The sequence below is a fragment of the Eumetopias jubatus genome, unplaced genomic scaffold (assembly GCF_037043125.1).
Source record: "Eumetopias jubatus isolate StellerSeaLion01/CBP00866 unplaced genomic scaffold, mEumJub1_p1.0 scaffold_2, whole genome shotgun sequence".
Lineage (NCBI taxonomy): Eukaryota > Metazoa > Chordata > Mammalia > Carnivora > Otariidae > Eumetopias > Eumetopias jubatus.
In genome coordinates, this window is record NW_028274808.1 from 202,059,328 (window position 1) to 202,082,615 (window position 23,288).

Sequence of the window (23,288 nt, forward strand, 5' to 3'; positions counted from 1 at the left end):
CACTTGTAATTGATCCATTTCAAGGAAAGTGCTATGAGAAGTGGCTAAAGCCGCAGAAATGCAAATGTTAACATTTGTCTTAAGTTTTTATTTTTCACTTTCAACTGCTTTTTATTTCCACGTAGGGGAACGCGAGGAGAAATGCATACTGGAAGACGTTCCAAGCGACACACTGGTAACAGGTACGTACGACGTGCTCCATTGAATGTTGAACTCAATATGTCACTTTATGGTACGACACTAATTTCTTGGTGCATATATTACTTGGTGGTGAGTTTCACGCTGTATGGTTTCCTCTTGAGAGAGTTTATCGAGTTATGCAAACCTAACATGAAAATAGCCTTTGGAGTGAATTGCATTAATTCATAAACCGGGAAACAAAGATATACCACCACAGAATCCAAGCCTGATTTGTTCAGCTTCCCTTAAGTAAAAGAATTTCTGATACCATTAATCATGCTAATTAGGGTTGAATTCTCAAAAGATAAGTGATGTCTCCGGCCTGGTCCGGTGCAACCGTGCGAAACAGCAAATGTTAAAGAGTCTCTGAGCCTCAGCTTCTGCAGCCCCACAGCGCCCGCCTGACAGCGAGTGGTGCTGGGGGTGCACATATGTGCCGAACCGAGACTACTTTCCATGTGAAGTGCCCGCGAATCCGGCGGTCGGCACAGTGACTTCTGCCCATTTCCCACACTGCCACGAAGCACATCGCCATATGGCTGAGCTTAACTGGCCTCCTGAGAAAGAAACAGGCACCCATGGGTTTCAGAATTGTATGGCAAATACAGTATATTTAACATTCCAATGCAATTGACATCAAATTCCCTGATTTTAATGCAAACGAGGAAAAAGCAGCAGAATCTAAATCTAGGAGTATTCCCCATAAGAGCCGATCGTTATTTTTGCATCTAATTCTATCTTACATTAACTAGTGCCAGGTTCCCCTCTCCACCTGTCTTAGCCATTACATTTGGGTGTTTTATGGCAGAGAATATGGACCCATCCCGCAGAACGTCAAACACATACAGAGAATCGTGGTGCCAAAGCCGGAGACGGCAGCGTGAGACCGGGCTGGGGAGGAGCAGCATGGGCAGGAGGGTGGTGTGGGGACGCCCACGGCCGCTGCAGGAGGAAGCAGCGTTTGGGACTGTGCGGTGCGAGCAGGGCCGCCTAAGAACCCTGTGCCCTTGGGCAGGCTACTGAACCTCTCGCTTCATTTGTCAAATGGGATAAAAATAATAATGATACCTGCTTCCTCTTGTCGTGATAATGATGGAATTAATATTTGCAAAGCTCTTAAAATGCAGCCAGACACACAGAACATACTGTAAGTGTCGGCTCAAGCCCCCTGACCCCAGCGCTCTCACCCCAGGGGACATGTGACTCGGGCGAGTAGCTCCGTGGCTGCTGGCCATTTTCCTAGTAGTCTGTGAATTTCAGCCTGCGTTTGAAGGGGCGGAGGAGTAAGAGGGACGGGAACAGCCTGCCCACCCTTCCTGCTCCTTGTGGCCCACCAGCTGGAGGACGCGTCCCAGGACACGCCCGCAGCAGTGAGCCCGAGAATCACCTGACCCACCGGAGCGGTCTGAGGCAGGAAGGCGAATGCAGCCAGATGGTGCTCTGGCTCTGCGGCTACGTGGAGGACCGGTCTCGCGCCGCGGCCGGCGTCAGGAGCCTCGCCTGCTCCTCGTCCAGACCCTCCCGTACTGGTTCTTCCCAACTCCAACTGCCCCTCGCCTCGCCTCCTCCAGCCTCCCTCTGTGTTCTGCCCACTCTGTGGTTTCCTAGCCATCACCCATGCAGTTATTTAGGGCTAGAGCTCGGCCCCTGAAGTGTGCTGTAACTACAGGGAAATTGTGGAAACATGTCGGTCACACGTTTCAATATTTTTAAAAAGAGAATATGGTCCTGGGGTGCCTGGTTGGCTCAGTCGGTACAGTGTGTGACTCTTGATCTCAGGGTCGTGAGTTCAAGCCCCACGCTGGGTGCAGAGATGACTTAAAATAAATAAATGAAATTTAAAAATTAAAAAATATTAAATGCCATCAATTATAAAACAATATTATTAAAAAAAAGGAGAGAAGATGGTCTTTAAGTCCCATAATATGCTAATGGAGGAAAAAATACTTGATTAACCCTCCACCTGAAAAAAGGCAAGAAAAAAGGGTAAGGAACAGGAGCAAATAGGGTAAATGTAAAACAAATAGCAATATGGCAGCTTAAACCCAACTACATTTTATGTTACACCAAGTGCAAATGGGCAGAACTCTCCAATTAACAGAAAAATATCATCAGACTGGACTTAAAAACAAAACAACTTTATACTGTTCCCAGATGAAATGCTTTATTTTTTTGAGGGGAAAGGGGCAGAGGGAGAGGGAGAATTTCAAGCAGCCTCCAGGACCAGCACAGAGCCCGACTTGGGGCTCGATCTCACGACCCCGAGATCACAACCTGAGCCAAAATCAAGAATCAGACTCTTAACGAATGAGCCCCCCAGACGCCCCCCCAAATGAAACACTTTAAATAGAAGGCAAGGTTGAAAAAGACATACATGTAAATATGAGAACCAAAAGAAAGTATAATCAGAGCAGACTTTAGGACTCTAAGTTTTACTGGAGTAAAAGACACACCAGGACCAGTGTTGGGTTTAATGACAGAAAGATGTTTTGCAGGTGCTTCCTACTTGACTGTTTTCAGTTTCCCCTAAAAGAATTTTGATCATTTGGGCATGCCAAGCCATCAATTAGGTCTCTACTCTTATTATTTTTTCCTTTAACTATGATTGTATCTTTAATCATCAGCCCACTACTTTGATGTGCCAAATAATGTGATAGCATACCCCAAAATACAATTCTTAAACGTTTCTTTTCAACATCCCTTTTATGAGGAAAGTTCATCGCACGTGTACGCTGTGCTTTCTTGTTCGTTATACGCAGCAAGCTCCCTTATCTACAACCAGGACCTTGGCTCCGTTCGCCTGCCCACAGCATGAATACACTCCTGGCGGCTGGGGGCAGCTTCTCTGGAGTTCTGAGTGCCTGGGCTGCCTGAGCCAAAAAATGACTCTGTGTTTCCACTCCCCACCTCACCGAACTATTGCAGAACCTCCACTGTCCATGAAATCCCTGACTTCTACTGGGTGCATACATGATTGCAAACGCACATGCCAACTACCTGCTTAAGGAGTGCTGATCCAGAACATGCTTATATTTAATTTTTAGATCACCATTAAAGTGAAAACACAAATTTTAAGTTTTTCTGGGGATCTGTGGGGATCTGAGACCCGGTCTGATATCCTTGGTCCGGGAGAGCACGCACCAGCGACATCTCGTTGTCTCTTCACCTCTGAGGTACAATGGAATCCCACGAGAGACACCCACCTAGGAAGTTCGAGAGAGGGGACCTCAGAACCAGTCATCCAAATCTACCTAGATGTGTGTTTTTGCTCATTGGGACTACAAATAAAGAGAGGGCAGTGGCTCTGAGGACTCGGCCTGCTGCCGTGCCCGGGCGGAGGCTGCTCAGAGCGCCCCGAAGAACAATGACCAGACTCCCGGGTCAAGGAGGCATGCTCTGCAACCACCTTCGTTGCCCAGTAGCTCGGTTTCTTTGAGCTCTGTTTCCTTATCTGTAACCTGGAGCTCACCCCTGCCCTGCAGCTGCACCGCACCTGTGTGGCCCTCACCGCTCTGTCTCTAGCCTGGCCCCAGCTCTGGCTCAACCACCACCCTGCCCCCCATCCCAAAAGGAAGGACACTGCCTGAGAAGCAAAGAGGCTCGTGTCCCCCTAGGGCAGCTGGGAGGGGGGCGAAAGAGGCCCCGGGCACCTGTGTGCCGCCAAGTCAGGTCAAACAGACACAGGATGAAAAATCCCAGTTCCGTAAACTTGCTTAGAAACTTCAGAGTAAAAGATTCTGGTTTCTCTTAGTTCTTCTTAGTAATGTCCTTTGGTAATAAATTCTAGATGGTCACGAACGGAAAAAGGGAGTGCAGCCTTTCTGGGGGAGAGATAAGAGGGGAGGGAGGGGACTTGGCGGGGCGGCTGCTCTGATGAGCTTTAAACCACCTGCCTGCGGGTCCTTGGGGACGTTCTTCAAACAAGGCTGTTGGTCGTTTGTAAGGGGCAAGCACCAAGGGGAAGAGCAACGTGCCAGGGAGCACAGTAACCACAACGTGGGAGACTGCTCATCAGAAGGAAAATGATTGGGATTCGGAACCGATGAAATTTTGCTCCTGGGTTGGTCCCGCTCAAAAGGTCCCTGGATTTAATTCACTTTGCCGAAATACCCAGGGTTTCTGTTTTTCCTTCAGAGTACAGACCCTGTTGGAAACCGGAGGCAGGAGAGGAGGGAGGCAGCCCCAGGTTTCAGATCCATCTCGTTCGTCCACTGGAGCAGCTCCAACCTTGTCTTGTTTTTTGTTTGTGTGTTTTTTTTTAATTTTTATCTATTTATTTGACAGAGAGAAAGAGAGAGAGCTTGAGTGGGGGGAGCGGCAGAGGGAGAGGGAGAAGCAGGCTTTCCGCTGAGCAGAGCCCAACTCGGGACTCGACCCCGGGACCCTGGGATCATGACCTGAGCCGAAGGCAGACGCCCAACCCACAGAGCCCCCCAGGCGCCCCATCCAACCATGTTTTCATGGGAGACCACACCACTCCTCAGGGGTGTCTCAGGTCAGGCACCCTCAGAAGCCGACCCTGAGCCAAGGATTCTAGTGAGGAGATGCTCTTAGGAGACGGAGGGAAAGTAGCCAGGCCAGGTGACATTTCAGGTGAAGCCCAGAGTCAGGCTGAGCCCGGGGGGCCCAGGAACTTACCGCGGACATACCACCCAGCTCTTCTGTTGCTGAGGAGACACCCACAGCAGCGACGGCAGGCTGTCAGGGGCAGGCACCCCCATGGTCACGGCAGCACCGTCCACAACAGCCAAGCGCGGAGGCTCCCAAGTGTCCACCGGCAGATGGACGGAGAGACAGAATGTAGTATCCACACAATGGAATGTGATTTAGTCACAAGAAGGAATGAAATAAATAACAATGAAATTCTGATACTCGCCCCCAGGGGATGAACCCGAAAGGCATCGTGCCTGCTGAACCACGTCGGCCACGGAAGGACCAGCCCTGCGCGGCTCCACGCATGTGAGGCCCCCGAGGGGAGCTGGATTCAAAAAGCCAAAAGTAGAGCAGAGGGGACCAGATGCCAGGGAGGGGCACTGCTTAAACGGGGACAGAGTTTCTACTTCAGAGGATGGAGACGTTTGGAGAGTGACGGTCGTGATGGTGGTACCCCAGTGTGAACACATCGGATGCTACTGAGCTGGGCACCTAAAAAATGGTTAAAATGTTAAATTCTGTTACATGTATTTTACCATGATTTTTAGAACATTAAAACAATGGATGAGTGTCCCCCGTGGCGTGTCCCACCTCCTGGCAGATGCCCTCCCACACCACCCACTGCGCAGGGGTCTCTAAGGCTCACGGACCCTTCCCGCTCCCTGCTCCCCTGCACAAGGCGCTCCTCAGAGCTCACAGGTCGCAGCAGAGCCCGGGGCACGCAAACGGCTGGGAAAGGGGCGCGGAGGGTCCAGAGTGGGGCGGCAACAGCGTCATCCGTGGCTGCATGCACACGGATCGTGGCAGCTGTGTCTCCTGGTCGAGGAAATGCGCTTCTGCCCCCAGACTGTTACTGATTTCACTTGACACCTTGCCACAAGCGCTTTGCAGACACCCACAGTTTCTACCGACACCAGTTCGGGAGAAATGCCTGCACTTCCAATCATTTCTGCTCAGTGACAAAATGACAAGTACCCAAGAATAAATGTAAAGGTAACGATGTGCACGACCTCCACATTGAAAACCGCAGACCCGCATGGAGGACGAGCTTGCGCTCATGGGACAGAAAGACGGGCAAAGATCAACAGACACTTCTTAAGGGAGGAGACCCAAACTGCCAGGAAGTAGATGGGAAGGTTCTCGACTTCACCGCTCGGTGGGAGAACACAGAGCAAAGCCCAAGGAGATGCCGCACCCCTACCAAATCGTGTGGCAGCAGATCAGAGCCCTCACACACCAGGCCACGGATGTCACCACCAGTACCGGTGTCCCTGTGGCCCAGGTGAGCACAGGAAGCTCGCGACAAGAGATGCAGACGTGTGTCCACATGCCTCAGAATCCTCACGGTGGTACGATCAGTAACGGCCAGAAACCGGATGCGGCTCAGATGCCCATCAACAGACAAACGAAAAATAGTCACCTCTCCCAACAGCCGACTGCTGAGCAGCGGCACAACGCGTGGTCCGCACGCCGGCGCCAGCACACACGTGCTGGCCAGGAGGGGCTGACGCAAGCGTGCACACACAAAATGCCTCTGTCCTCACAAGGCCCAGTGCCGGTTACCTTCGGGAGGCAGGCGGCGAGTGGGGGCGGTTGGGATGCTGACGATGTTTCGAGCAGGGCGGTTCTGTGGTGGTAACTGGTTGAGCTACACTCTGATGTGAGCGTGGGACGTGCGCCTCCTGCCAGCCACACCTCACCTCACTGCGCTCCCTCGACACGGAATCTCTGAACGGTTCACAGGTTTGTAGGGAAACAAAGGGTCCTCAGGAGCGTTCCCCTGGAGCGTTCCCCTGGAGCGTTCTAGAACACACCGCTCTACATTCATAACCACTCCTGAGGGCACTGGGAGTCAACCAGACGATTTGGCTTTTAAGCACCACCCATATGCCTTCATTCCTTTGCTCACGCATCAAATGCTGACTGCAAAACTCTGGGCTCAGCCCTGGACAAACAACACTGGATCTTTCTTCAGCTCTCTGAATACACTAGACTTTAGGTTACAGAACAATGTTTAAGTACATAGAAAGATGGTCGCAAAAAACTGGGTGGAAAAATCAGGTTACAGATAGTTCGTACAGTATGATTTCACGTTTTGTAAAACAGGTAATATGCACTTATAGGAAAAAGACTAAAGGATAATTTTGAATACCAAAAACCTCTAGAGGGGATTTTCACTTACTAAAATTTTACTAAAATGCATTTTACTTGTCTGAAACCAACCCAGTGGTCCCCGGTCCCAGCCCCAAGGACTCAGAGTCTGGGGCGGAACGCACAACCGCATCAGGGGTCATGGGTCAGGGCTGCGTGTCTGACCAGGGTGTGCTCCGGGTCCCCAGGAGACCAGAAGAGGCAGGTGCACGCGGCCTGCCTGGCACCCAGGGGCTCCCGACCAGGACTCGCTGAGAGAAACAGCCACGGAGGGCGCCTGGGAGGCCGGCTCTGCACAAACCACATCTGGCTTTAACACGCACGCACGCACGCACGCACACACACTCCAAGACCATGGGGTGAGTGGTGTAGTTTGAGGTGAGGGGGCCAAGGCCCTCGATTTGGAAATCAAGCTGAGTTTTAATCCTGGCTTGGCCTTTTATTATCTGGATGGTTTCTGATAAGCCGTTTAGTGCCTTCAGCCTCAGGCTCCTCACTGGTACACGTGGGTATCGTTCTCCTGACGTCATAGGCTTGTAGGGTTCAGTGGGAGCTGAGGGAAGACAATGCGCATTAAAAGCCCAATAATAAGGTCAGAAATCATTGCTCAAGCGTTTACACAAAGCTCAGGACATGACCCGCTAAGTTCTGCATTAAACACGGACTCTTCACACGCTAAGAGACCATTACTACCCTGGCTTCATCCAAGGGGACCGTGAAGCGCAGGGCAGGGCCTTGCCCGAGTGTCCCTGCTCCTAGCCCGGAGCACGCGTGGTGAGAAGCAGCACAAGACAGCCTGTCCCCTCCGGAATGTGCTCATCCCCACGCGGTGACCAGTCCCTCGGCGGCTCCTGGTGAGCGGTGCTTCTCTGCTGCCATCTGGTGGCAGCCCAGGGCCACGACACCTCCCGCCTTCCCTCCCCTCTGGCTTCGGGGGCTGTGGGGGGCATGCTCAGGGCCAGCAGAAAATGGCAAAGCAAGCAGAAGCCACTCTCACTCATTCTGATAACTCAAGGCACTAGGCAGGAACGCTGGCGTTTTAACATGGGCCCGACTGGCACACATTCATTCAAAATCTCCACTGAACATGTCCTGTGGGACACTCACTCATTCACAAAACCTTACTGAGCCAAACCCTACCCTCAGCTTCTTGTCAGGCCCAAGAGGCCCACGAGGGAGGAAGGCAGTGCCCCCTGAGCTCTAGCCCCTTACAGAGTGCAGACGAGGGGACTGCCCGGCCGCTAGAAGACCCGGCATGCAGACAAGAATAGCCCAGTATGGGCAAGTGTGAGGACAGCAACAAGAAGAAAGTCCCAGAGGAATGGGAGGGGCGCCCCCACCACCCCAGCAAGAGGCAGGGTGCCAAGGGAGAGTTGCAGGGGGTTAGGGCACTTGGCAGTGTGAAGACCATTCCCATCTGAGAGGCGGCGGGAGGGCGCTGGAAGTGGGCCAGGAGGAAGATTTGGCATGTTTCACGGAATGGGAAACACAGGAAACTGAGATTTCCAGGTGGTCAAACATTTGCAAAGTGGTCCATCCGCCTGGTTTGTGCTCCTTCCAGGAACAGTCAGCTGCTTCGGCAAAGGTGCCTGATCAGGTTTGGGGCTTTCTTGCTCCAGTTGGTGAACGTTCCATTAAGTCCTGGAAAGGAAATGCACCTTCTGCTCTTGTTGCGGGGCGTGCTCTGTGATGTCAGGTGGGTCCTGCTGGCTGGGGTGCTCAGCCCTTCTACATGCTGGCTGGGTTTCCCTCCATTACTGACTACAATTGTGCATTTGTCTACTTTTCCCTTCAGTTGTTTTACTTCATGTGTTTTCAAACTGTTTATGCCTTTACGATGGTTGTCTTCTGCGTGAAGACAACTTTATCGTTAGGGAACGTCCCTCTTTGTCCTTGGTAATTTTCATTGCTCTGAAGTCTACTTTATCTGATACTTACAGAGCCACTCAAGCTTTCTTTTATTAACACCAGAATGGTATGCCTTTTTTATCCTTTTACTTTTAACTTTTTTATATCCAAAGTGACTTTCTTGTACACTACATAATAGTTGGGTCATTAAAAAAATCCACTTGGACAATCTTTGTCTAATCTCTGTTTAGACCATTTTCATGTAATTATTACATGTATATTGTTAGGATTTAGGTCTGCTATTTTTTTTTCTTTTTGCTCCCTCTGCTTTTTGTTCCCATTTTCCATTTCCTAGCTTCCTGTGGGTCACTTGAATGTTTTGTAATATCCCATTTTTGCTTTATCTATAGTAATTTTCACTATATATCTTTGTATAGTTTTTATTAGTGGTTGCTCTAGGGATTACAATACGATACGCATACTTATCACAGTCCACAAGGATCCATATTTTGTCATTTCAAGAGGAATGTAGAACCTTTGCCCTCCCCACCCTTTATAATATTCTCGTCTTAAATATAATCTCCACGATCGTCACAGCCCGGCCAATGCGAAGCTACTGCGGTTCCCGCGCTCAGTTTCCCCGAGCGGACTTTGTGCCGCGGGCGCCCGCCCCGCCCCCCTTCCTCCCCTGCTTAGCTCGGCCGGCAGCCCTGCGCGTTGGTTCCGGTTTGTCCGCAGCGGCGCGCAGTTTGGCCGAAGTCGCTGGAGCTGTGCTGTTAGGTCCCGAGAATTTAGCTGAGACACGCTCTTCCGCAGCCGGGCTGGGAACTCACAGCACAGTCGGAGCCTCCGGGCCTCCGAGCAGTAATTCCGGGGCTCCGTGCGCGGCTGCCCTGAGGCCGCTGGGACTGCCCAGCCGACTGGAGGGTCCGGTCTCCAGCGCCCTCCTCCCTGGAGCCCGTCGGTCCTGCGGTGCAGGGGTGCTGCCCCTCTTGTCCTTCGCTCAGCGCAGCTTCCCCCGCGGAGCTCAGGTGGGGCAGGCTGCGTCAGCGGGGCCGATCCCGGGCCGGATCCCTGGGCCAGAGGAGGCAGCCTCCCTCCCGTTCTTTACGTTCGGGCACGGAGTGCGGTGCACAGGAGGCAGCGGAGGCGCATGGGGGAAGCACTGCGTTGGGCTGAGTCCGCTTTGAGTCCCCAGGGTTGCAGCCAGCCTCCTTTCCCACCTTCCAGAGGCTTGGGGTTTCACACATTGAAATTAGAGGAGGCATGCGGTGGAGTGGACTTAGTCCATCTTCTTTAGGACCCTCAGCGATACTTTTTTAAAAATTTTTTATTTATTTTTTATTTTTATTATGTTATGTTAATCACCATATATTACATCATTAGTTTTGGATGTAGTGTTCCATGATTCATTGTTTGTGCATAACACCCAGTGCTCCACGCAGAACGTGCCCTTTTTAATACCCGTCACCAGGCTAACCCATCCCCCACCCCCTCCCCTCTAGAACCCTCAGTTTGTTTTTCAGAGTCCACCCTCTCTCATGGTTCGTCTCCCCCTCCGACTTACTCCCCTTCATTCTTCCCCTCCTGCCATCTTCTTCCTCTTTTTTTTCTTAACATATATTGCACTGTTTCAGAGGTACAGATCTATGATTCAACAGTCTTGCACAATTCACAGCGCTCACCATAGCACCACCCTCCCCAATGTCTATCACCCAGCCACCCCATCCCTCCCACCCCCCACCACTCCAGCAACCCTCAGTTTGTTCCTGAGATTACGAATTCCTCATATCAGTGAGGTCATATGATACATGTCTTTCTCTGATTGACTTATTTCCCTCAGCATAACACCCTCCAGTTCCATCCACATCGTTGCAAATGGCAGGATCTCATTCCTTTTGATGGCTGCATAATATTCCATTGTGTATATATACCACTTCTTCTTTGCCCATTCATCTGTCAATGGACATCTTGGCTCTTTCCACAGTTGGGCTATTGTGGACATTGCTGCTATAAACACCGGGGTGCATGGACCCCTTCGGATCCCTACATTTGTATCTTTGTGGTGAATACCCAGTAGTGCAATTGCTGGGTCATAGGGTAGCTCTAATTTCAACTGTTTGAGGAACCTCCATACTGTTTTCCAGAGGGGTTGCACCAGTTTGCATTCCCACCAAGAGTGTAGGAGGGTTCCCCTTTCTCCGCAACCCTGCCAACATCTGTCGTTTCCTGACTTGTTAATTTTAGCCATTCTGACTGGTGTGAGGTGGTATCTCACTGAGGTTTTGATTTGTATTTCCCTGATGCCGTGTCATGTTGAGCACCTTTTCATGTGTCTGTTGGCCATTTGGAGGTCTTCTTTGGAAAAAATGTCTGTTCATGTCTTCTGCCCATTTCTTGATTGGATAATTTGTTCTTTGGGTGTTGAGTTTGATAAGTTCTTTATAGATTTTGGGTACTAGCCCTTTATCTGATACGTCATTTGCAAATATCTTCTCCCATTCTGTCGGTTGTCTTTTGGTTTTGGGGACTGTTTCCTTTGCTGTGCAAAAGCTTTTTATCTTGATGAAATCCCAGTAGTTCATTTTTGCCCTTGCTTCCCTTGCCTTTGGAGATGTTTCTAGGAAGAAGTTGCTGCGGCTGAGGTCAAAGAGGTTGCTGCCTGTGTTCTCCTTTAGGATTTTGATGGACTCCTGTCTCACGTTTAGGTCTTTTCATCCATTTTGAGTCTATTTTTGTGTGTGGTGTAAGGAAATGGTCCAGTTTCATTCTTCTGCATGTGGCTGTCCAATTTTCCCAACACCATTTGTTGAAGAGACTGTCTCTTTTCCATTGGACATTCTTTCCTGCTTTGTCAAAGATGAGTTGACCATAGAGTTGAGGGTCCATTTCTGGGCTCTCTATTCTGTTCCATTGATCTATGTGTCTGTTTTTGTGCCAGTACCATACTGTCCTGATGATTACAGCTTTGTAATTGAGCTTGAAGTCCGGGATTGTGATGCTACCGGCTTTGCTTTGCTTTTTCAACATTCCTCTGGCTATTTGGGGTCTTTTCTGGTTCCATACAAATTTTAGGATTATTTGTTCCATTTCTTTGAAAAAAGCTGATGATATTTTGATAGGGATTGCATTGAATGTGTAGATTGCTCTAGGTAGCATTCACATCTTCACAATATTTGTTCTTCCAGTCGGTCAGCATGGAACATTTTTCCATTTCTTTGTATCTTCCTGCTATTCAACATTGTACTAGAAGTCTTAGCCACAGCAATCAGACAACAAAAAGAAATAAGGCAACAGGATTGGCAAAGAAGAAGTCAAACTCACTCTTTGCAGATGATATGATACTTTATGTGGAAAACCCAAAAGACTCCCCCCCAAAACTGCTAGAACTCATACAGGAGTTCAGTAAAGTGCAGGATATAAAATCAATGCACAGAAATCGGTGGCATTCCTATACACCAACAACAAGACAGAAGAGAGAGAAATTAAGGAGTTGATCGCATTTACAATTGCACCCAAAACCATAAGATACCTAGGAATAAATCTCACCAAAGAGGCAAAGAATCTCTACTCAGAAAACTATAAAAGCGATACTTTTTAAAAGACTGTCGGGAGTCAGTACAGAATATACATTAATACCGGTTAAAAACCGCAGGGACAAAGGACCAGTACCGGTCAAAGATGCCTTCAACTAAGCGCAGGCCCAGCCGAGAGGTTGCTGCCGATGCTCCCCTCCTAGAAAATGGGGTCTGTAGGGCTCCCGACCCCAGTGCCTCACTTTGTAGGGGCGGCCCTACAGTCAGCACCCAAGGGACACTCCTGTCTGAGGCCCCTGTCAGAGACTAGTGTCCTTGCCTTCCAGGGAGGCCCCGTAGCCCCGGACCCAGGGCTCCGGGCTCTGGAATCAGACTAGCTGGTGCTCATCTGGCCTCTACAGCTCTCGAGCTACATGACCTTATCCGGGATTCAGTTTCCAACCTGCAAAGTCGGGACAATAACGCAGAACACAGCACCTTTTACGACCTCCTCCACTTGTGCCTGGTCTGAGTGATTCCGTTCTGGATCCTGCATGCTTGTCCCCGCACAACCAATATTGCAGACTGAAAGCCACATCATTCCACTCCGACCAACCGCTCCCCCAGACCCTTACAACGAAGGTGCAGGCCCTCCGTGACCTGGCCCCGGCCCACTCCCACCACATCTCACACCATCCTCTCCCCGCGCTCCTCACTGCAGCCACTCCGCAGTTCCTTGGGTTCCCAGGCACCCTCTTGCCCCAGGACCTTGGCATGCGCCCCCGCATGGAACCATCTTTCCCCAGAAGGAGCCAGCATTGTGTGGTAGAAAGGGGAAAGCCATGACCCTGCTGCGTTGAATCTTGACTCGGCCACTTGCTAGCTGTGACCTAAGCAAATTACTTTTTCTATCTTTTGGTTTTATCATAGGTAAAATTGTCATAAAAATAGTATCACTGGGGCGCCTCGGTGGCACAATCAGTTGGACATTGGACTCTTGGTTTTGGCTCAGGTCATGATCTTGGGGTTGTGGGATCGAGCCCCACGTTGGGCTCCATGCTCAGTGCAGAGTCTGCTTGGGACTCTCTCTCCCTCTGCCCCTGCCTCCCCCCTTTAAAATAAATAAATAAATCTTTAAAAATATATAATGTCACTTACATAGTGTTGTCATGAAAATTCAGACTATGTGTATAAATTCCTTAGAATGCTTGGCAAATCGTTAGCACTGAGTGTGATGTAGAGATATAATTTAAACATATTTGTAAGTATACTTAGTGTAAAATATATACATATTTTCCTCCCCTATTCCTTTGGGTCTTTTCTCAAACTTCAGAGAAGCATTCGCTGACTTCCCCATATAATACTCAAAGTCCCTTATCCCTTTTTCTTGCTTTCTCTCACAGCATTCCTAACATTAAATACTTATTTCCTTGCTGTCTGTACAAAAGCTCCATGGAAACAAAGATAGTGTCTATTTTGTTCACTTCTGTCCTCAGCTCCTAGAACAGTGCTCTTGCTGTGGGAGGAGCTCATTATATACTTATCAGCTGACTTGGTGAAGGAATAAAATGCCTCCCGGGAGCACATGTGAAGAATTAATGGGACGACATGTTAAGTGCTCAGCATGGTACCTGGCATGCACAAGGCAGCACCGTTAGCTATTTTTCAATGGCTTTCAATAAACATGAACTCTTTTTTCATTACCATTGTACCTTGCAAGGGCTCAAGGGGCAAGTTAAGCCATATGATGCTCCCATATACTAAAAGGAGGAAGTGGGAGGCTCTTTCGGTGACAACGCAAACTTTAGCAGGAGCCTCCGAAGGCAGGCATAGGAAGGACTCAGCAGCACACAGCTAGGCCTTAGGAAGGGATCGTGCGGGTGAGTTAGAGGAGGAAGAAACCAGAGACGATCTACCAGGCAACCCCGGGAAAGTCCTGACCCACACGAAGTTTACACTCTAGATAGAAAGCTTGCACAGGCTTTTCAGTTTTTCAGTAGTCCTCGAAACTCTGAGACTTGGGAGGGATACATATCATCCCCATCTTCCGAGGGAGCTGAGTCCAGAGTGGAGCAGTCAGAGGGGAGCAGCAGTGAGGGCTGGACCAAGAGCCCACGCCTTCCCCTTTACCCCGGGATCTTCCCACTTGGCTATGTGACCTCATCACCATGCTCACAGTATTTTGTGATTTGGATAATTTGAATAAAGTAAATTCATTTATCAGTAATCATGTGCAACTCTTTCCTCCACCTATTTTATAATAAATGTCTTATGTTTTTGAAACAGGGACTTTCAAGATACAGCAATGGGACATGCGCAAACAAGATTTCCTTGAATCTGCTCCTGGCTTGGGAATGTTTGTGACTGTTAGAACTTACAATGATGAGGTAAGACATTCTTTTATGTTTTGCTACTCAAACTTTTAATTTGCTAAAATTCATATATCATGTATCCCCACAAACTTTAAGAAAAACCTCTGTACAAGCACTCATTAACCAGAACTGACAATTTTTAATGTGTCTAGTCCTGAATAGAGGGACTACACAGAGATGCGGAAAGTGCCTGCCTTCAATGAGCCTATCGTCCAGCTCAAGAGCAGAGACCTTAACATAAAATATTTCAGAACAATGTAAATGATAGGCCTCATGCTCATCATCCTGAGGTTCGCCGGTCTTGCTGGGCCACAGTCTTCGCCTCCTCCCTGGCGGCCTCTCGGTCTGTTTGGTCTCCCTGGCCGCTTCCTCATTAGGGGGTTAGCAGGAGTAGAAGAGGCACCAGGATCCAGTGGAGAGAATGTGAGTGTTGGAGTCAGAGCCAAGTTCAAGTGTGGACTGTCAAGCTCAATCTTCAGCAGGTTGTTGACTGCTCCAGCCCTCAGTTTTCTCATCTGTGCAGTGGGTGTTAACAGTGACCTCCGTTCCCCACCGTGCCAGCTCAGGATACTGGCTTGCTCAGTCCAATCACTCAAACACTGTTGCGAGGACGACTTCCCTTTGGACTTAGAGCTGCCCTGGGGATGTGCCCATGGGACAGCAGGATGGGTAGCAAAACCTCACAGACCGGAACAGGCATCTCCTCTGGGGAGGAGAGGCTACAAAGTTCCTGTTCTCATTAAACTGGATGATTTCGCCTGATCTGAGCTCAGGAGACATTCTGACACCTCCACTCCTGTGGGGACTGGGAGTGGGGTCACTGGAGAGAGTCCACTCCGGCTGGATGGATGGGACCCTTGAGCCTGGCTGCTACAGCACCTTCTCCTGGCGCACCTAGCACCTGCCTGACGGTGGTTCTGCTGGGGCTGGTCCGTGTAGCTACCTCCCCTCCCTACAGCCCGCCTCCTGGGCTTTTTGCCTGGTTATACAAAAACCCAGTTCTCCTCTGTTCTTTCATGAGCAATCTGGAAATGTCTCCATGGCTTATTAAATGCTGAATCCAAATTTTAACTGAGCTAAAGAGCATCACAGAACATTCCAGTCACTATTTTTAAGACAGAGAAGGTTCATTCTTCAAAAATATAATTGCCTGATCTAATACCCTCTTCTACAAGGGAGGAAAAATATTTTAATTCATTCTGCATTCAACAAATATTAAATGTGAGCCTAATATATACCCTACCCTCTTCCTGACCTAAGGGAGACAAAATTCTCATCCCATAGGCCTGATTTTCAAGAAAGCTCTCCCCATTTTGAAGAACAAGAAACAGCTCTAGTTTCAAAATGTCTTACGAGATCTCCCTTTAAGGTCCTTATCAGCACCTCCACAAGGTCTCTGTTTTTTCTTGGGTTAGTGTGTCTGGGGGCCTGGGGTACTCTAAGTTGCCCACCTTGATCGTATGTCCATTCCTATGGCATGTGATTGACAGTCCCAGGGAAAGACATGGCTGGTGGGGTAGGCAGTACAGACAGTAACAACATATACATACCATACAAACACATGCTTTTGTATTCCATCATTTCCCTAATGATTAGTGATGGTGAGCATCTTTTCCTGTGCTTTTTGGCCTTTTTTTCTTTTAGCACTTTGAGTACACCCACCCACTGCCTTCTGGTCTCCAAAGTTTCTGATCAGAAGTCTGCTGTGATTCTTTTTTTTTTTTTTTTTTTTTAGAGGAGGCTCCATGCCCAGCATGGAGCCCAATGCAGGTCTTGATCTCATCATCATGAGATCAAGAGTCGGATGCTTAACCAACTGAGCCACCCAAGCACCCCGAAATCTGCTAATATTCTTATTGAGGATCCCTTGTGTGTGACAATTATGAAGGTCCTTGATATTTGGAGGACAGGGTCCTTTTTGCCCACCCTGGCTTCCATATGCTGTGTGCAGGCTGTCCAGCAACTCATGCACATCAGCCTGCCACGTGGCTGGGGGTAGGGATGAGGAAGGGTAGCTGCTCCCGTGCTATGAGCTGACACCGACCAAAATTAACCACAATTTACCACACAAGGCTTCCCCTGGAAATTGCGAGCCTTCAATAGACTCCATGGTTCCAAAATAGCTACATCAGACAGATTCTAACAGTGTAATTGTGGTCTGGATGGGAAGACAGACTCCTGGCGCTGCTTACCTCACCATCTTCCCAGAATTCCCTCCTAGTTCAAAATGTTTTTAAATTTCTCTTAGGATTTCTTCCTCAACCCATGTGTTATTTAGAAATGTGCTTAATCTCGACATGTTTTGGGATCTTTGTTATTGATTTCTACTTTAACTCCATTGTGTTCTGAGAGCAGACTTTGTGTGGTTTCTGTTACCATTATTATTTATTGAAATACAGTTGATGGGTTTCTACTATTTTAAATGTGTTAAGGTGTGTTTGGTGGCGCAGAACGGGGTCCGTCTTGGTGAGCACGCCAGGCGAGCTTGAGAGTGTGCGCACTCTGCTGCTGCTGGATGAAGCAGGCTAATACTCGTACGCCAGGTGCAGGTGACTGACGGTGCTGCCGAGTCCAGCGATGTCCTTCCTGACCTGCTGCTGGATCTGCCCGCTCCTGACAGAGGGGTGTCGGAGACTCCAACTCCAACAGCAGACTCTGCTCCTCCTCCTCCAGTCCTGTCAGTTTTTGTCTCATGCAGTTTGGCACTGTGTTGTTCGGTGCTTACATATTAAGGATAGTTTTGTCTTCTTGGACAATGACCTCTTCGTCTTTATGTAATGCCCCATTATGTAATTATCCCTGATAATCTTCCTTGATCTGAAGTCTACTGTGTCTGACGTTAATATGAGCACTCGGGCTTTTTTGTAAGGTTAAAGTTAGCATATACATCTTTCTCCATCCCTTAACTTTTAATCTACCTGTGTCTTTCTATTTAAAGTGGGTTTCTTGTAGACAACATAGTTTTGTTTTTTGATCCACTCTGACACTCTCTTTTACTTGGTACATGTCGACCACTGACATTCAAAGTGATTATTGATCTCCCATCCAAGGACTAACGAGGCCCGACCAGGCTTAGCTTCCAAGATCAGATGAGATGGGGCGTGTTCAGGGTGGTATGGCTGTAGACATTCAAAGTGATTATTGATATCACTGGATGAATACGCACGTTTGTTCCCATTTCCTAGTCTCTGCTCTTGTTCTTTGTTCCTATTTTTGTCTTCCACTTCTTCTGTCTTTTGTGATTCTAATTGAGTATTTTAGGTGATTCCACGTTATCTCCCTTCTATATATTATACTTTAACTTTTTAAAAAATGGGTGCCCTAGAGTTTGCAATATGTATTTGCAACTAACACAAGTCCACCTTCACGTAACACACCTCTTCACAGGGAGTGCCAGCACCTAGAATAACAAAGCATTCCGAATTCCTCCCTCCTGTCCCTGGTCGGCATCCATTTCACTTACACATCTGCTATGATCAAATACACTTTTGCTATTATTTGAACAAACTATTATCTATTAGATCAACTAAGAAAAGTTAGCTTTTACTTTATCTTCACTTATTCCTTCTCTGATGCTCTTCCTTTTTTTTTTTTTTTTTTTATGTAGATCGGACTTTCTGGCCTGTATCATTTACCTTCTCTGAAAAACGTAACAGTTCTTGCAAGATAGGCCTATCAGTGACAAGTTCCCTCAGTTTTTATTTGAGAAAATCTTTCTCCTTCACTTTTGAAAGAGAATTTTGCAGGACACAGAACTCTAGGTTGGCGGCTTTCTTCTCCCCACTGTTCCCGCCTGCGTGGCTTCGGGGGATAAGTCCGGCGTCATTCTCACTTCTGCTCCACAGCGACGGCGTTCTCCCCTCTGGCTTCTTTCAAGATGGTTTTATCATTGATATCTGCAGTTGTCTAGGTGTAGAGTCTTTTCTTGGTTTGGTTTGGCATTTATTCTGTTTGGTGTTCTCAGAGCTTTCTGGCTCTGTGGCTTGGTGTCTGACACTAACTAGGAGGAAATTCTGTCCTTAGTGTTCTTTGTATTTATTTTAAAGATTTTATTTATTTGACAGAGGAGAGGGAACACAAGCAGGAGGAGTGGGAGAGGGAGAAGCAGATTCCCCGCCGAGCAGGGAGCCCGATGCGGGGCTCGATCCCAGGACCCTGGGCTCATGACCTGAGCCGAAGGCAGACGCTTAACGACTGAGCCACCCAGGCGCCCTGTTCTATGTATTTCTTACATTACTTCCTCTTTCTTCTCCTTTGGGTATTGCCTTTAAGAATTGTCCCACAGTTCTAGGATCTTCCATTCCTTTTTCTCCCCCCAGTCTTTTCTCTCTTTGCTTTTCAGTTTTAGAAATTTCCACTGCCATATCCCCACACTGGGAGAGTCTTTCCTCAGCTATGTCCAGTCTAACCAGCCCATCAAAGGCATTCTTCCTTTCTGTTACAGTGTTTCTGATCTCCAGCATTTTAAAATTTTCTTCTAATTTCCATCTCTCTGCTTATATTACCCATGTTGCCTACTCCTTCCTTTAGAGCCCTTAGCATATTAATCACAGTTTTTCTACATTCCTGGTCTGATCATTCCAATATCCCTGCCATGTCTGAATTTGGGTCAGATGCTTGCTCTGTCCCTTCAAACTATTTTTTTTCCATCTAGTATTCCTTAAAATTTTTTTGTTGTTGAAAGTTGGACATCATGTACTAGATAAAAGGAACCCAGTACTGGTACCCCCAGTTTCTGCTCTGATAAGTTGTGATTCTTTGTATTTGCTTGTCTGTCTCTCCAATTTGGGGGGCAGTGGTTTACCCTGTGACCTCAATTCTCTGACAGATCTAAAAAGAATTGGTTTTCGTTGTGTTCGCCCTTTTACTTGTTAGGACAGAGTGGCGACTTCCAAACTCCTTGATGACAGAATAGAAGTCCTATACCTGTTTTTAAAATGGCAAACAATATAGAAATTAGCTAAATAGAAAATCAAAGTTGCCCAACAAATAGAACCAACTAAAAGCTTGGTGTGTATTCTTCAGAATCTTCTTCTAAACTTATAGAAACACATACACACACCTGTACTTTGACAAATGATTTTTTTTTAATAAAAAATAGGGCCCTATACACACTACTCTAGTGCAGGATACCGTGGACACCTTTAGTACAGAACACATGTGGGTATAATATTCTTTTTTTTGCCCCATAACATTCCTTTATTTGGATTTGCCTAAATTTAATCAATCCCCTACTGAAAGGTACTAAAGTAATTTCAAGAAAGCAACTTTGCCATTACAAAAAACACCACACTGAATATCACTTTACATATAATTTTGTCTACTTGTGCATTTCCATAGAATAAGTTCCTGTAGGTAGAATCACTGAGTGAATGGTCACATACCTTTTAATTTTTAATACATATTGCTGAACTGCTTTCCAAATGGTTGTTCAACTTACGTTTCCAAATCAGTGTTTAGAAATAGTATTTCTCAATACTATCCCTGGACACTTTTATTTAAATCTTTGCCAATCTGATGGTAAATAAGGGCTATCTTACTCTGGGTGTGTGTGTATGTGTGTGCGCATTGTTTTTACCAACAAGGATAAATATTTTTCATGTTTATTAACCATTTCTTCTTTAGGAACTGCACAGTTTTTACTAAACTAACAGGGGAGATCTATTTTTAAGAAGGGAAAGTAGAGAATAATAAACTTAAACCATGGAAATCCTCAATCCTAGGTATTATTGTCCAAGCTATATGGCCCACAAGGAAGGTTCTATTTTACTTCACATTCACCTGGTGAACACATCATTTGCTTGGAATCTAATTCTACGAGGCTTGTGTCGTTTGGTGGGAGTAAGCTGGTGAGTATACGCCGCCCATGTCCTTGTTGATGAACAGAGCATCAGCACTATTCAGGCATGACGTTGGTATGCAGAACCATTACACCCGGACTGGCTAGAAACTTATTAAAGTCCTGTGCCCAGATCTCAGTGCAGCAACCAAAGAGGGAGCTGGAGAGCTTGGAATGGGTTCAAAGGAGAGCTACAGCGTTGATTAAAGGCCTTGAAAAACAAGAACCATGAGGGAAGGTTAAAAGAACTGTGATTACTCAGGCCTGAAAATAAGCAAAGACTGGAGGGTAAATTAACAATGGAATTCCAATAAATAAAACTCTTATATGGCAGATGGTGATTGGTTATTTTCTAAATGGGCTGAGAGAAGACGAAGAAAATCTGTACTTTAGGATCAGAAATTTAGTCATATGTAAAGAAAATTTTCCTAAAAGTAATCAAATTCTTTCAGTGCCAAAAGCATTTACCTCGTAGTAGATTTGATGTTCAGGAGGGTCTAAGTACTCTCTCAGGGCCGTGGGTCACCATTTAATGATTATTACAAAGGAAGACTGCTGAGTAGGGCAGGGGGTAGACAGGCAGTGAGAGATGGAGAACGAAGTGGGGCCTGCTCTCGAAGGTGGGGGTGGAGAGACGCAGGAGAGGGGTTGGGGGACACAACAAGGGAAGCGCAGAGTGGAGCGGTTTTAAGAAGGCTTCTTCCTTTTTCCTGTTTGTACAGCGGATCCACTTAGAGATTCGAGTTGGACAACATAACCTTGATGCAGCCATTGCTCAAGCAAAGGACAAAGTTAATGAAGTTAGCTTTAAGCTGGAACATCTAATTGAGCAAATTGAGCAAATAGTCAAAGAACAAAACTATCAAAGGGTCAGTGTGCCTATTCAGCTTATTTTATCTCTTCCTGCCAGGAACGCAATTCTGGAGACAAAGCCCCCAAATTCTGGACAGAAAGGATAAACTGCCTGTTCCTCGGTCATTCTCTCTGAGCTAGCACTGTGGGGACACTCGGGGTGAAGGGAAAGAACAATCTTTCACTATCTGGCAGACTGTGAGCTCCTCTAGGAAGGGGACTGCAGCTCATTGGCCTCTGGGGTGTGGGCTTAACAGAATGAATAAATGCTCCCAAACACACTCAACATGTATGAAGAGGCTCAGTATGCCCATTTTCTAGATCACAGTTTTATTTTTGTGACACTGCATGTTTCCTGGGTCACTGCGCTCAGTGGACTCTGGTCAGACATGGGCTCAAATCCAGACTCCAGCTTCCTTACCTGGAAAATAAGGAGGACAGTGCCCAGCTTGAAGTAAAGTAAGGACACCAATTTTGAAAATCTATTACTGTTGGCTGACATTCACTTGCTCGATAGTGAGAAATAAAACGAATAAGATAATAGATCAAATAGCATCTATTTTCCATCAAAACACAAAAATATGCTTTCTTTAAGGTTGATTCTTTTTTTTTTAATGATAGGATATTATTTTATTTTTTTTTAAAGATTTTATTTATTTAATTGAGAGAGAGAGAATGAGAGATAGAGAGCACGAGAGGGAGGAGGGTCAGAGGGAGAAGCAGACTCCCCGCCGAGCAGGGAGCCCAATGCGGGACTCAATCCCGGGACTCCAGGACCATGACCTGAGCCGAACGAAGGCAGTTGCTTAACCAACTGAGCCACCCAGGCGCCCCTCTTTAAGGTTGATTCTTAATCCTTTTTATTTTTTTAAAGATTTTATTTACTTATTTGTCAGAGAGCAAGAGAGAGCGCACAAGCAGAGGGAGAGGGAGAAGCAGGCTTCCCACTGAGCAGGGAGCCTGACATGGGGCTCCATCCCAGGACCCTGGGATCATGACCTGAGCCGAAGGCAGACGCTTAACGACTGAGCCACCCAGGCATCCCTAATCCTTGTCTTTAGCTAACATACCCTGACTTAGAAAATCAGATACTGCACTTTGGTATATTAACTGGGAAATATTAAATATCTTCAAAGCATAGCACCTTCCCCTCAAATTCACAGTTAAATACTGTAAGAAACTAAACCTGCCTATTTCTCTTCCATGTAGGACCGCGAAGAAAATTTTCGAATGATCAGTGAAGATACAAATAGCAATGTTTTATGGTGGGCTTTTGCACAAACATTAATCTTTATCTCAATCGGAATTTTCCAAATGAAATACCTTAAAGACTTCTTTATAGCTAAGAAACTCGTTTAAAATGTTAATAAAGACAAACAACTACCTGCTAATTTACATAATGTTTGAGTAAACCAATCAAAATACATTCATAACCATGTACTGCTTTTATGATTTCAAAGATGATCAGAGATTGAAATTAATGTTACACTGATAAAATATTACTTTAACTATGTAGCCTTTGAGCTTGATAGAATAAGCACATCATCCAGTTCTTATTTTAACTTGGTGTAGATCAGCACTGTCCCATGGAAATAAAATGTAAGCTACATATGTAAATTTTAAGTTTTCTGGTTGCCACATTAAAAAGGTTTTTTTTAGAAGGGTAAAATTAACCCTAGTGATATGTATTTAACCCAAAACACCAAAAATATTACCATTTTAATTTGTAAACAGTAAAGTTACTGAGATAGTTCACGTTGCTTTTCTGATACGAAGTCTTAGAAACCCAAGCGCGTGCTACACTCAAAGCACGGGTCAGTCTGGCCCAGCGCATTTCAAGGGCCCAGGGGTGACATGACATTCACAGCCAGGACACTG

General features: G+C 47.0%; 1 protein-coding gene across 1 annotated transcript; it reads left to right on the forward strand.

The window, feature by feature from the left end:
* Window positions 1–58: 58 nt before the first annotated feature.
* LOC114198701 (transmembrane emp24 domain-containing protein 11) lies at window positions 59–22,769 on the forward strand. The gene is made up of 5 exons (XM_028090316.2): window positions 59–182; window positions 14,634–14,734; window positions 20,443–20,568; window positions 21,281–21,427; window positions 22,620–22,769. The coding sequence occupies exons 1-5, from the start codon at window positions 59–61 to the stop codon at window positions 22,767–22,769; spliced, it is 648 nt and encodes a 215-aa protein (XP_027946117.1).
* Window positions 22,770–23,288: the final 519 nt, after the last annotated feature.

Coding starts and splice junctions, on each gene's coding strand:
- LOC114198701 (XM_028090316.2), top strand. CDS start 59: ATGCAAATGTTAACATTTGTCTTAAGTTTTTATTTTTCACTTTCAACT. Junction 183..14,633: donor AAGCGACACACTGGTAACAG/GTACGTACGACG, acceptor TTTTTGAAACAG/GGACTTTCAAGATACAGCAA. Junction 20,569..21,280: donor CGTTTGGTGGGAGTAAGCTG/GTGAGTATACGC, acceptor CTGTTTGTACAG/CGGATCCACTTAGAGATTCG.